Raw genomic sequence first — 12,141 nt, 5'->3', positions numbered from 1 at the left:
ACTCATTATCTCAGCCAATCATGGCTAGTGGGAAGATTGCTGTCTTTTTCTGTGGCTAAACCAACTAGGCTCGAAATGTAACCATTTTATTCGTATTTACAGATGGCATACAAGTTTGTTATTAAGGCACATGAAGGTTCACATGTTCCAGAAGGCATTTCTGCCAAAAAACGAATTTTGACCAAAAATAAGTTCGAATGGCTCTCCTGTGAAGTAGTGACATACGCCTAGTTTCCTGAAACGTGTCACATATAACTCAGTATTTGTATTTTATAGTCTTTTTTGCTCATCTTTATCAAGGGTGCCAATCATTTTGGACCTGACTGTAGCTACTGTAGTAGGTCAAAGATGTGTGCTAGAAAACCTTGGTAGAGCATGGGTGAAGTAGGCCATGGTGCTCATGGGAATTTCCTTTTTCGGCTTCAGACCAACTTCTCACTTAAAACACAATTTTTTAAAAAATGTAATTATATCTATAGCCTGCATAGAACTGGCTCATTCCCTTTTTTCAAAATGAAGGATTGAAGAAGAAAAACAAAATGTACCAACTTGTCCATGGTACATTTAATAGTGTATAAATTAGATATTTGTTCATGGTCAAGTCACGGTCATGGAGACTGTAGAACTTTGGTACTTAGTTCTCCTGAAGTTATCTTGATGGGCTCAGTTAGTAATGTAAGGGAGAAACAGTCACCAAGGGTTTGTAAAGCCACTTTATTGGAATGTCCTTTCTCAAAATATATCTAGTTTAAGCGTCATCCAGAATTCTTCACTTTGAATCGAAGATGCTTAATAATTAGGGTATTACATATAGGTTTGACGGGATATTAAACGAGCATTGTACTTAGCTGGTCATGGCACAACGTCCTTGTAATCCAGTTTGTAGGTTCTGTGTCATTTGCACCCGATCCTCCATTACAGCGACTGCTACAAACAAAACATGACAGACCAACATTAGTTGGATATTAGACACTATAAATCCCCTTAAATTGGCTCGTCTGCGCTTGTCCTCAATAAAACATTTTAGTCTTCGTTGTGTACCACTAAGGAGTTAATGCAGATTATGATTTATAATCATAATCAATAGCGCCAAAGTCCAGTCACACATCCAGATTAAAAAGATCAGATTTCTTATGGAAATTGCCCGGATTGAGGGGATTTTTTTCTCTATTTCCTCAGAGCCCAGCGCAGATTTAAGATGTAAACAAATCAATATTTTTTTCTGCTTATGAATTCTGCCTTTCATTTGGAAGCTGTTCTACACAGCAGCTCTTCCCGAGCTTCTTGTGGATTGACTGAGTAAAAAGACTTCTCCTTTTTTAGACACAAAGATGGGGCTTGCAGCCTCTAATGGATCAACCTCTACAGACTCGCTGTTGGGAGAGTGTTTATGGTGTAATGTAATGTAATGTAATGTCGTGGTGGTGGAAGGGTGAAGGACTGAGTCACCAGAAAGGGACTCCAACAGTGTTGTGATGGTTCTCTTACCAGGAGACAGAGGAACTGAATCATTAAGTAATTGCAGTACAGTGTTCTCTGGGCTTTGGCTGGGCCACTGGTGGACTTTCACATTCTTGTTCTGAAGCCATTCCAGCGTTGCTTTGGCTGTATGCTTGGGGTCATTGTCCTGTTGGAACGTACATTTTCACCCCCAGTCTGTTGTTTGCACTCTGAAGCAGGTTCTCATCAAAGATTTGCCTGTATTTGGCTCCATTCATTGTTCCCTCTATCCTTACCAGTCTCCCAGTCCCTGCCGCTGAAAAGCATCCCCATAGCATGATGCTGCCACCACCATGCTTCATGGTATGGATGGTGTTTGAAAGGTGGTGAACTGCCTAGATTGGTGAAGTGCTGTAGAGACTGTTTTCCTTCTGGCAGGTTCTCCCATCTCAGTCAAGGAACTCTGTAGTTATGTCAGTGGTTATTGGATTCCTGGTCACCTTCGTGACCAAGGTCCTTCTTGCCCAAAGTCCTTCTTGCCCTGTTATTCCGTTTGGTCAGACGGCCAGCTCTAGGCAGAGTCTGGGTAGGTCCATATTTTTTTTATTTCCCAATGATGCAGACCACTGTGCTCTTGGAAACTTTCAACACTCTAGAAATAGTTTTATACCCTTTCCCAAGATATATGCCTCATCACAAATCTCGGAGATCTATGGACAATTCCTTGGACTTCATGGTATAGTCAACTGTGAGACCTTATACAGGTGTGTTTCTTTCTAAATCGTGTCCAAACAATTTAAATTGGCCACAGACTCCAATCAAGTTGTAGTGACATCTCAAGGATGATCAAAGGAAATTCGATGCACCTGAGCTGAATTTGGCGTGTCATAGCAAAGGGGTGCGAATACTTATGTAAATGAGATATTTCTGTATTTAATTTTCAATCAATTTGCTCCAATTTCAAAAAACATGCTTTCAATTTGTTTTTATGGGGGTATTGTGTGTAGATTGGGTTAGAGGGGGAAAAAACAATTTAATCCATTTTGAATTCAGGCTGTAACACAACAAAATGTGGAATACGTCAAGGGGTATGAACTTTCTGAAGGCACTGTATTACAGATGTAGGATCTTCATTTGATCACCCTGTTGCATTAAAACAAGATTTAAAGGGCTTCTGAAGTTTTTAATTTCCACTTTGAAATTTCAGACTTGATTTTCCCTTACGAAAAATGTATCAACCCCTTCAAATATGTCCATTAATTATAATCTACATACTAATTAACATTTCCTGTTGCTGCTAGATTATTTTCCTGCTGTAGCAAACTGGCTAAAATTAAGATCCTACATCTGTATGTGTGTGAATGTGCCTGGTAGTTTATATTATTCATTGATGCGATCATTTCCTTTCGCTTATCTTGGGGTCCTTTCCAAAGCGGAGAAAGACACCCTCCCACTGACAGTGATCAGTACCGTTAGACATGTGTCTGCCTGGAGTAAGGGCCTCGCAGGTCCTCTCTGTCCTCCGGGCCTATTTGTTTGAGTGACTTGACTGAGAGGGGACTAAAGATAATAAGGGGGAAACATAAAGACATGGGGATATAATAGCACCCTTCCTCATCCACACCCCAATCCTCCCAGTGCTGTCCTCGCCCTTGTTTCAGGGCCCCAAGCCTGTTCCACGCACCAGTGTAAACCAGAAGTGACATGTGACACCAACACGCAAGTGATGCACTGACAAGCGGGCCTAGAATAGGTGACACCGATTTTTTGGGGGGGACTTGCCAGACTGTAAAAAGTCATGAAATTTTAATGAAATGCATTATGAATGCATCTAGTAGGTTTGTGTTTTTTCTCTGTTTTTTGGGGGGGCTTTTGCCTTTAACAAACGAGTCTGGAGAGAGAGTGGGAAAGAGAGGGAGAACTTTGACATCTCCAGTTTTCCCTGACACTCAGTGGGTTTTTCCAGTTAGCGCAATGTGTTTACCCTGGGATGAAATCTGTAAATGGAAACAAAGTTTCCCCCATCGAATTGCATTTCTCTTGCTCTTGCCTAAGTGCTTCTAATGAGGAGCATGCAAAATAAAGAGAAACTGCTTTTGGTCTTTGCGACCGACAATTTTGTCGTTTCTCAGCTGGTTTTGAAGCCTGCGGAGGAATCTTGTGGTGGCCTTGATCAAAATTACACTGTAGAGGATGCGTTAAAGATTTGTTCATTTATCCCAGAGGTTGGTCGGCATCAGAGCATCAACTAACACCCACAGTGAAACTAAACACTTTGTTTTATTTGGCTTCTGATGCACTTATTTGTACTTTTTTGTGTTTACATCTTTACATAATTTATTGACATCACATGGTAGGTAAAATTGGAATTGATCACGTGTTGCATTCAAAATGTGATTTAAATCAGAAATCATGGTATCACTTTATTTCACAGTCCTGTTTCAGCTGGTATTTACATGGTAAGAAGTTATTTGAAAATGTATACTTGTTGGTACAATACATTCAACACCCAATACCAAATAGTACAAAGGGGTGTTTGTTTATAATTCCAAAGAAACCAAAATGTGATTATTATGTCATTGTAATTGCTAAGCTAATACCTGGTGAATAGTGGACTGTAAAATAAAGTATAGCCTAATCGGTAAATCACTTCATATCTTGTCAATTGATTTCAGTGGTTTATAGGTTTTGATTCTACTCATAATTAAGCTTAGAATGAAATTCTTATTAATGTGAGTAGTTAGCTCTAGGCTTTCAAGATGGTTTCTTATGTGTTCTAATACATGTGGAATAGATGTTAAAGTGAGTATATCCAAATGGAATTACTGCATTGTACACCTACCAACCTGTAGCAGTTACTCAAAACATTAATGATACATTATTGCTTGCACTGTGTTTATAATATGTATATGAATGTGCCCTTAGACTAGCCCTATGCCCTGGTGAACTGAACTGCACATTTACTCTTGGGATGAGTATCTGATGTTGTTGTCTGTGTCCTTTCTATGGCTTGTTGAAATCCATGTGAAAGAGTTGAACAAGACCATCAAACCTCAATTGGCCATTTCTCATAGTTCGAACAACTTCTCTGAATTCCACCACAAAACCTGTAGACTCCCATCTTGCCGGGTAGTGTGTAGGGAAGTTCACAAGGGCACATGTTGGAATGGCTCTGCTGGAAGGGACCTACGGACCTCATCTGCATTTGAATGTGGTCTGATCAGTGAAATAAGACGGTATACATAGATATATAGCGTTAATGATGTGGCTAAGCCGCTATGCGTGCTGCTGTATTCTTATGGTAATGAGGGAGCCTGGAGGCATTCAGTCCAGACAATGGTCACGTTACTCAGAAGAAAGGCGAGGGACAGAGGAAGTCTTCTGTGCATTTCCATAGACGGACGCAGTTGGGCACGCATGCACACACAAACAATAACAGTCCAACAATATATGGGCCCAGATCTCTTCCTTTGTGTCTAACTTTATACCTTTTTAGGTAACACTCAGAGAATAGACATCAAACAACGATGAATCATAAATTGAGGTCAAAAGAGAACACTCTCCAATTCGTGGAAAGGGTTAAAAGTGAAGGTCTATTTTAAAAAAGAAAAAAAGAAAGACAGATTCAGCCAAAAAAAAAAGTTCTTCTCAGTGGAGGGTTCAGTGAACCATATGTAGGTAGCCACAGGCTAATGGGCCGATTGGTCCCTGGCTCGCCAGGTATCCCGTACCGTGTGCCCCCCTACACAACTCCCACCTCCCCATACGCACACTACCTCCACCCCCCACCCCCCCCCCCCCCCCCCCCCCTCCTGCTCCGAAATCCCTCCTCCATTCCCCTCTAATCTCACCTTTTTCTCTGGCGCTGACCCGGGGAGGCCCACTTTATTCCCCACTGCACGCCAGAAGCCAGCGTTGTGATCCGAGCGGGCCCCGCTCTTGTTCCTCTCGCCCGGCTGCCTCCCCGACGGCTCTCCTCTATTGATTTCTGCACTGCTGTCTGTGTGTTTGCACCACCGACGCCCAGGCCCGGCTCTCCTCTCCCTCTTCCCTCATACAACCCGGGATTCATGTACTGGGAGAAGAAGAGAAAGAGAGAGCGAGAAAGAGAGGGGGGGAAAAGAAGCCAGGCTTTTGATTTTTCATTATAACTTCTTCCATATTTTAATATTGGGTTTAATCGGCCCTCATGCCTTAAAGAAATAACCATTGAAAGACGATTCCCCGGCCTTCAAAAAGTATATGTCGTTTCTTCAATCAAAGCGCCTCGAATTTGCTCTTTTGTTTGGAGTTCAGTTGCGATCGTTTTTCCCCTCTCTCGCTCACCCTCTTGCTTTGCTGGTACAGTCGTTAGGCTTATTGACTGATCTCGGCTCTACTTAACAATAGAAACGACTTTGACAGGAAAATCTAGCACACGTATTACAGTGGTGGAAGAATAAAAGACCCCCATCATAACAATATACCGTTAAACAAAGGCTATTCCCTAACATCACATTTTTACAACACAATATGACATATTGTAACATAATATGATATCATGTAATATTATATTATATAAATATTGTACAATGTTGCCTGGTTAAGTACAAATTATTTTCAAATTACATTTACATTTTAGTAATTTAGCAGACGCTCTTATCTAGAGCGACTTACAGTTAGTATTTAATACATTTTTAATACATTTCAACGTTAAAAGTGCAAGGTTGACCCATTTCTTTATATGTTTATTGTATGTACCTAGTATTTATGGACATACACAATATTATTTCCTGCTGAAATGACATGAAGGCCCTTTGAAATGGATTGAGTGCACATTGTAATATGGGACAATTCCTCCACCCTCAGCCCAGTTTAAATGTGTTTATTGTTTTCCTTGATAATTTGAATTTGTTTGTGTTTTTGTTGTAGCTTTGGTGAGACACATTTAGTATTTTATGGCTGTGAAACACAGTGCCTTGTGTGTGTTAAATCCACAAAAGCACCAACCTGTGAGCTAATGAGAGGCCCCGTGCTGATATCTAAGGCTTGGGTTCCCTACTACTGTTGCAGTCATATTAAGAAAACACACATAGGCCAGTGCACACACAGATAGGAACGTGCACACAACTAACGTGCACATGCACACACGTACAGACAATTTCTGAATTTCTCATACGCACACACACACACCTACATACACACAAGCTTGCAAGGCCCTTTATTCCACATAAACACATACACACAACTACACACTCCCTCTGATGATAGACAAGAGTAGTGGAGTTGATGAAAACAAAACAAAGGCACAGAAAACCCCTCCTGCGACAATCTCAATTGTCGCTGCTTGCCTTTATCTGATAATGTATCAAATGCACAAAAAAGAAGCACTTACTTAATTGAACAACCTCTGCCAATTTGTTTGTCTTAAAAGAGGGGAGGAGACAAAAACAACAATTGTGTGTCTGTGTGTGTGAGAGCTGTTCTTTGTGCTAGTGGAGTGTTAACCCCCTGCCAGGCTGAGATGCATTATTGAAGACGCTGTTGTGATACGTCTGCCTGCTTAAAGATCTCCGCTTCCTTTTAACGCCACGCCACCCTCAGCCACCTCTGCCCCGCTTCTGGGGAACTAGAAAATAACCACTATCACCTGAGAACATATCACAGGGACACAATAATAGGAACTAGGAAGTGATGTCATGTTTCAGTTTTTGTGCGCTTGTGATGTTTGTCTGTTTAGTGGCCATGTTTGACTAAGGTTTTAATAAGATAGTAATGGTTTTAATGATAATTGTACAGTCATAATAATTGAGTGTTATTATTGATAAATATTTTTGAGTAAATATTATACTTTTTTATTCTTTGCAACTTCCTCTTCAACAGTATGTGGAGCTGATTAGCAGAAAATTAAAGGTTAATTGACAATTTGCAGCTGACATCGAGTACTTTTTTGTTGTAAATGGCCAGCCACTCTCCCACTGGTGAGAAAGATGTAATGAAACAAACTTTTGTAAATTCAATGTTGTTAATTACTCTTCACGCCATGCCACCAGCCGTGTGCTCGGGGTGAAAAGATAGTGGAGGAAAAAGCTTCTGCAGAGTAACTTCAGGGCCCCTCATTACACCCTGCCCTTGGGTATTTTTACGCCTTTTATGTCCCATCTAATGAACTGTTTCCATTTTTAAGCTTTCCAGGCACCACAATTATTTGCACGCCCTTGTGTCGCTTGTTGTTTGGTATAGAGAGAGGAGGCTAGTTTGGGGCAACCAAAAAAAAAACTTGTTTACAATGAAGATCAGTTTATTTGGTTTAAATTATTCTGATAGTTTTAAGAGGAGAACTTTTGAAAACATTTTTAAAGGTGACTAATGTCCATTGGGTCTATAAAGCAAGGGTATTGAAATAATTATTGTCTACTTCAGCCTAATGTTTATTTTTATGTAAGTGAAGTTATGGTTGTAATTTGTTTGTTCAGAATGATTGTTTTACCTTTTATTTAAAAGTAATTATATACATCTACTCATTCATGCAGATATGTAAACAGAAACGGTATAAAAACACATTCATATATTTGTCATAATTGCATGAATATCATTTCCAGCTCTGATATTGTTCTTGATTAGCATATCTTACAGTATGAGTTATTATGCATGCATATATAATTACGTTTTGGATGGGTTGAAGAAACTCTTTCTTCTCCCATCGATGTCAACAGAGGTAAGACACGTGTGTGTTTTTGACAGGACACCAAAACCTCCATCTCACATTTGACGAGATGTGTCGAGTTTTAAAGGAAGACGGCCACTTTGCATAAAGTTAAGATGGATCTTTGTACTTTTTTTGTGCTTCCGGGAATAGAAGCAAATTCTCACCCAAGATTAGAAAAAGTGACAAAAGAAAGACCTTTCAAAAGGATAAAAAAAATATATATATATATTTTCTATGGCAATAAGGTATCTTATGAAAGTGCTCATTCTTTTTAGATTACAAAGCCTTGTCGCCTGGTTTGAAGTTGCTTTAGTCATTTTAATTTTCCCGCTCCATCTTCAACACACAGTAACTAGAATGAGAAACTTTCAACGTTGTCTTTCTGAACAGTTCTTTTGGGGTTTATTTTCTTTTTATTTCAATATCTACTATTTAGACCTTTTTGAGATTTTTGTTATCTTAGTTATTATAGACCCTGATATACCCCAATCAAATATATAGATCTTCCTCAATAACTGATGCTCACTAGTGGGATCTCAAAAGTCACACATGACAAAATATTATCAAATGAAGATAGCCGTTTGAGGTGCACTTATTTGCATAACACCCCAACTGGTAATCAAAGTCTATCAATGGGTGAGGCAGTCAATATTGCACAGCTGCTCTTGTTTTACATCAAATGAAAAGGGAATAATCACTCTAAGGGTTATGTGTTTTTTTCCGGAGGGGGGAATTCAAACCATAAGTAAATGGGTAGGGAGCAGCAGTAGTCTTTGGTTCAGTCGCATTTGCAGTTCTTTTTATTGTCTGTTTTATTTGCGCTGCATTCATTGTGGAAACTGTTGATACTCTTGGCAGTAACAAACAGCTATTTAGAAATACCAAAAAACTGCACAGGGTTTGAAGAAGACGTCAGGCTCTGCATACTCAAATCAAGCCTTCTCCCAGGCTTCTAGTCTCAATTACTGGCAGCCTGTCTTTCCCCTAAGTTACGCTGCAGCTCTTTAAGATGACGCTCCTCTAAAATGAGATATGTGGGTGTTATCCCGGCAAAACATGACTCTACGCTGTCTGCCTATTCCAGATTGATGTTTATTTTCTTTGTACTCACACTGAAAAACATCTGAAAAACCCATGCCTTAACTTTGTCATAACCTGTAAATTCGGAAGAAAGACTAATTATACTTCCAGTTAGGAGTAAAATTAATCCTGTCCAAAATCACTTAATGATGTATCTGAATAATTTTGTTTGCAAAAATGGATTGTTCAAAACACATAAGCAGAAAAAAGCATACAGTAGATACTCACAAAAAAGGTATTAACACTTCATATGATGCAAATGTTATCATTTTGATTGTGAAGGCATTCAATTGTATTTGTGCGTATTCTATGGTGGTGCTGTGTTTTTGATTTGGGTCATTGTGAAATTCCCTGCAGTAATTCCTTTGGTGGTTAGCACAGGTCCCCGTGGCTCAGTTGATGCCAGTAAAGTGTATTGTTTGGGTGCTTTTCTTTATCTAATGGTTTTTCACTTGTCGCCCTGGTCAATCAGATTCCCAGACAACTCGGTAATTACTCCTGAGGCTGTGTCCTTTATTGTCACAATAACAACACAAATCACTTCCCTGATGGCTTTCCACTCACTGGTCAAGTTTTTTTTTTAAACACACAAAAACGGGGTGACACATATATTTATATATTTTTCTCTGCTGTATTTCAATGAATGCTTAGAGATTTGATTCTTATTTCTTCAAAAAATACTGTAGCACTGTTACTACATTTGTTAAACAATGTGATTTTTAGATTTAACTTCTAACTACAAATTCTAAACAGGAAATAGACAAAATAAATGGAAAGATTCTTGTACATGTGGCAAAAGCAGGAGTCTCCAAAGATCTTAGGATAGATGTACCAATATGATATTTTCAGGCCCATATTTCCCAGTGTTTTTGCTCTCCTCACACTGCAGAAATCCTGTCAGGGCAGAAAGAGAAGGAAAGACAAGGAGGCTTAGTAAACAGTTTCTCTTTTTCCGCTGTTGTGTATTTAGTTTGGAGGGCATTTGAAGCGGGCACTTTTTCTGTTGGTGTCTGTAAACAAGCGGTACACAGGGTCTGCTCCTTCAGCATCGGAGGTGGCACACTGAAGAGTGTTTGTCATTTTTTGGACATGGCATTCCCTCTCCCACCCCTTATGAAGGGGAGCGAGAGAGGGAGAGGGATCTCAAATCTGATGGAACGCCAATGGGTGATGAATTATTCCCTGTCTAAGTCCCAGCATCGGCATTATCACAGAGCCTGCCACTGCACTGTGCTGACAGCAGTGACAGCCCCCAGAAAAGATTTAGCGCTGACGAGTGATACTTTCCTAATACATCTCCCGGCCCCTGCCCCTGTGCCAGAGCCCTCCGTAGTTGGTTTTATTCTTCAGATTGTGTTTATTTAAGTGGGAAAGGGGGGCATTTCTACAATTTCAGTGGTACTAGATCACCTCGCAAGTGTGCACACACACACAACCGCAGGTGCATGGGCTTTTTTGACAGTCGGGTCCATTAGGGGGCTCTCGTGCTTAAGAAATGCCTGTTATGTTTTTCCAAGACAACTCCACTAAGGCTTATTTCCCCCCCCCCCCCGCTGTTTTCTCTGTCTCCCCTCTTCTGTTCTCTCCTCTTCTGTCTTCTTCATCTTCTTCTCCTTCCTCTTCCTCCTCCCCCTGCAGAAAAGGTCACGTATCGCCTACAGTGATGAGGTGCGGAACGAGCTCCTGGGGGAAGACGCTGGCTCCTCGGAGAGTCAGGTAAGGTGCTAATCAGGCCCCACTGGTCCCCAGTGTGGGTGGCTGGCCCTGGGTGAGAAAGGGTCAGGGCCTCCCGGGGCACCTCCTAGGGCCACCAGGGCCACCGCAGCATTGGCACCAAGTCATGCGGAAGGAACACTGTTTAATGCAAAGCTGCCCAGGGTCTGAATGGGCTCCAGGCCTGGGCCCAGCATCTGGGCAACGCCAGATTGGGGCAACCCCCCCACAGCTGTTCTCCAGCCGTCTGTGTACTTATCCTCCACCAACACACTATCAGACACACACAAACACATAACCAACCACCTCCCCAAAAACGGTGTCTTTCACACTCCTTTAAACACCAGGGGTGGCGAAACACAATGCAGACACTCAGGATAAATAGGATTTCCAGGTTCAATGTTTATAAGCATTACTATCAAAAAGTCGCTGACAGTTTTGATATTTTACTCATTATAGTTTCAAGTGATATTGAAAATCGTGGAATTTTCTATTATAATTCTATGAAATTACAGTTGAAAATATATTCAAATTCATGAAAAGGTGAAATGGTGAATTTTGTAATGAACATTGAAATGTAATTGATGTTTTATTTAAACTGTGATGAAGTTCAATACATTCAATACAATGGATGACAAACAACAGATAAAAAGCAAATTAGCCATATTTCTTCCGTTGTCACAAAATAAGACAATGCAGTAAACATGGGAAATTAACACTGCCTTCAATAACTGTATTGATTCATTCATATTGAATATGAGAAAGGAAAAACAAACATCTTAAATAGTGATCTTAATTGCTCAAAATATGCCACATGTTCTTTAAACTTTGATTGTTTTGAATGATGTCTGAAGTGCTACATCAAAACACCACATCAACAGCTATGCAAACCGTCTTTTTAACACTTGAAGCACTGCCTATCTCTCACCTGCACAGCTGCCACTCACAAACAGACACTCACAACTCTGACCAGCGTCCTTTGACTAATTATATATTATCCTGTCAACTTTGCAATAGTTGCTGTGTGTCTCAGTTACACATAAAGAAACACCCATAAACACAGAGGGATAAATAAGCACATTTGCACATTTAGTCCCTCAGTGCTTTGTGAAAGTATAGTGAGATGGTCTGCAGCTGAGTGGAGCTAAATAAAGTTGTCTCGTCTTTTTATTTGATAGCTTCCTTATTACCATTTCAATGATGACCCGTGCACTGCACAT

The 12,141-nt window shown here is 40.3% G+C and overlaps 1 protein-coding gene across 2 annotated transcripts in view; it reads left to right on the top strand.

Moving 5' to 3' along the window:
• LOC311100671 (vesicle transport through interaction with t-SNAREs homolog 1A-like) overlaps positions 1-12,141 on the top strand; it is a 184,895-nt gene that overhangs the window by 29,130 nt on the left and 143,624 nt on the right. For both annotated transcript variants that reach the window (XM_084141608.1, XM_084141609.1), the window contains exon 4: positions 10,847-10,924. In XM_084141608.1, coding sequence (XP_083997734.1) covers positions 10,847-10,924 — 78 coding nt within the window. The remainder of the gene's footprint in view (positions 1-10,846; positions 10,925-12,141) is intronic.

The sequence above is a fragment of the Coregonus lavaretus genome, assembly GCF_964263955.1.
Source record: "Coregonus lavaretus genome assembly, chromosome: 25".
Taxonomy (NCBI): Eukaryota; Metazoa; Chordata; class Actinopteri; order Salmoniformes; family Salmonidae; genus Coregonus; species Coregonus lavaretus.
Note: the sequence above shows the minus strand (reverse complement) of the source record. Positions and strands in the feature narration are given on the sequence as shown.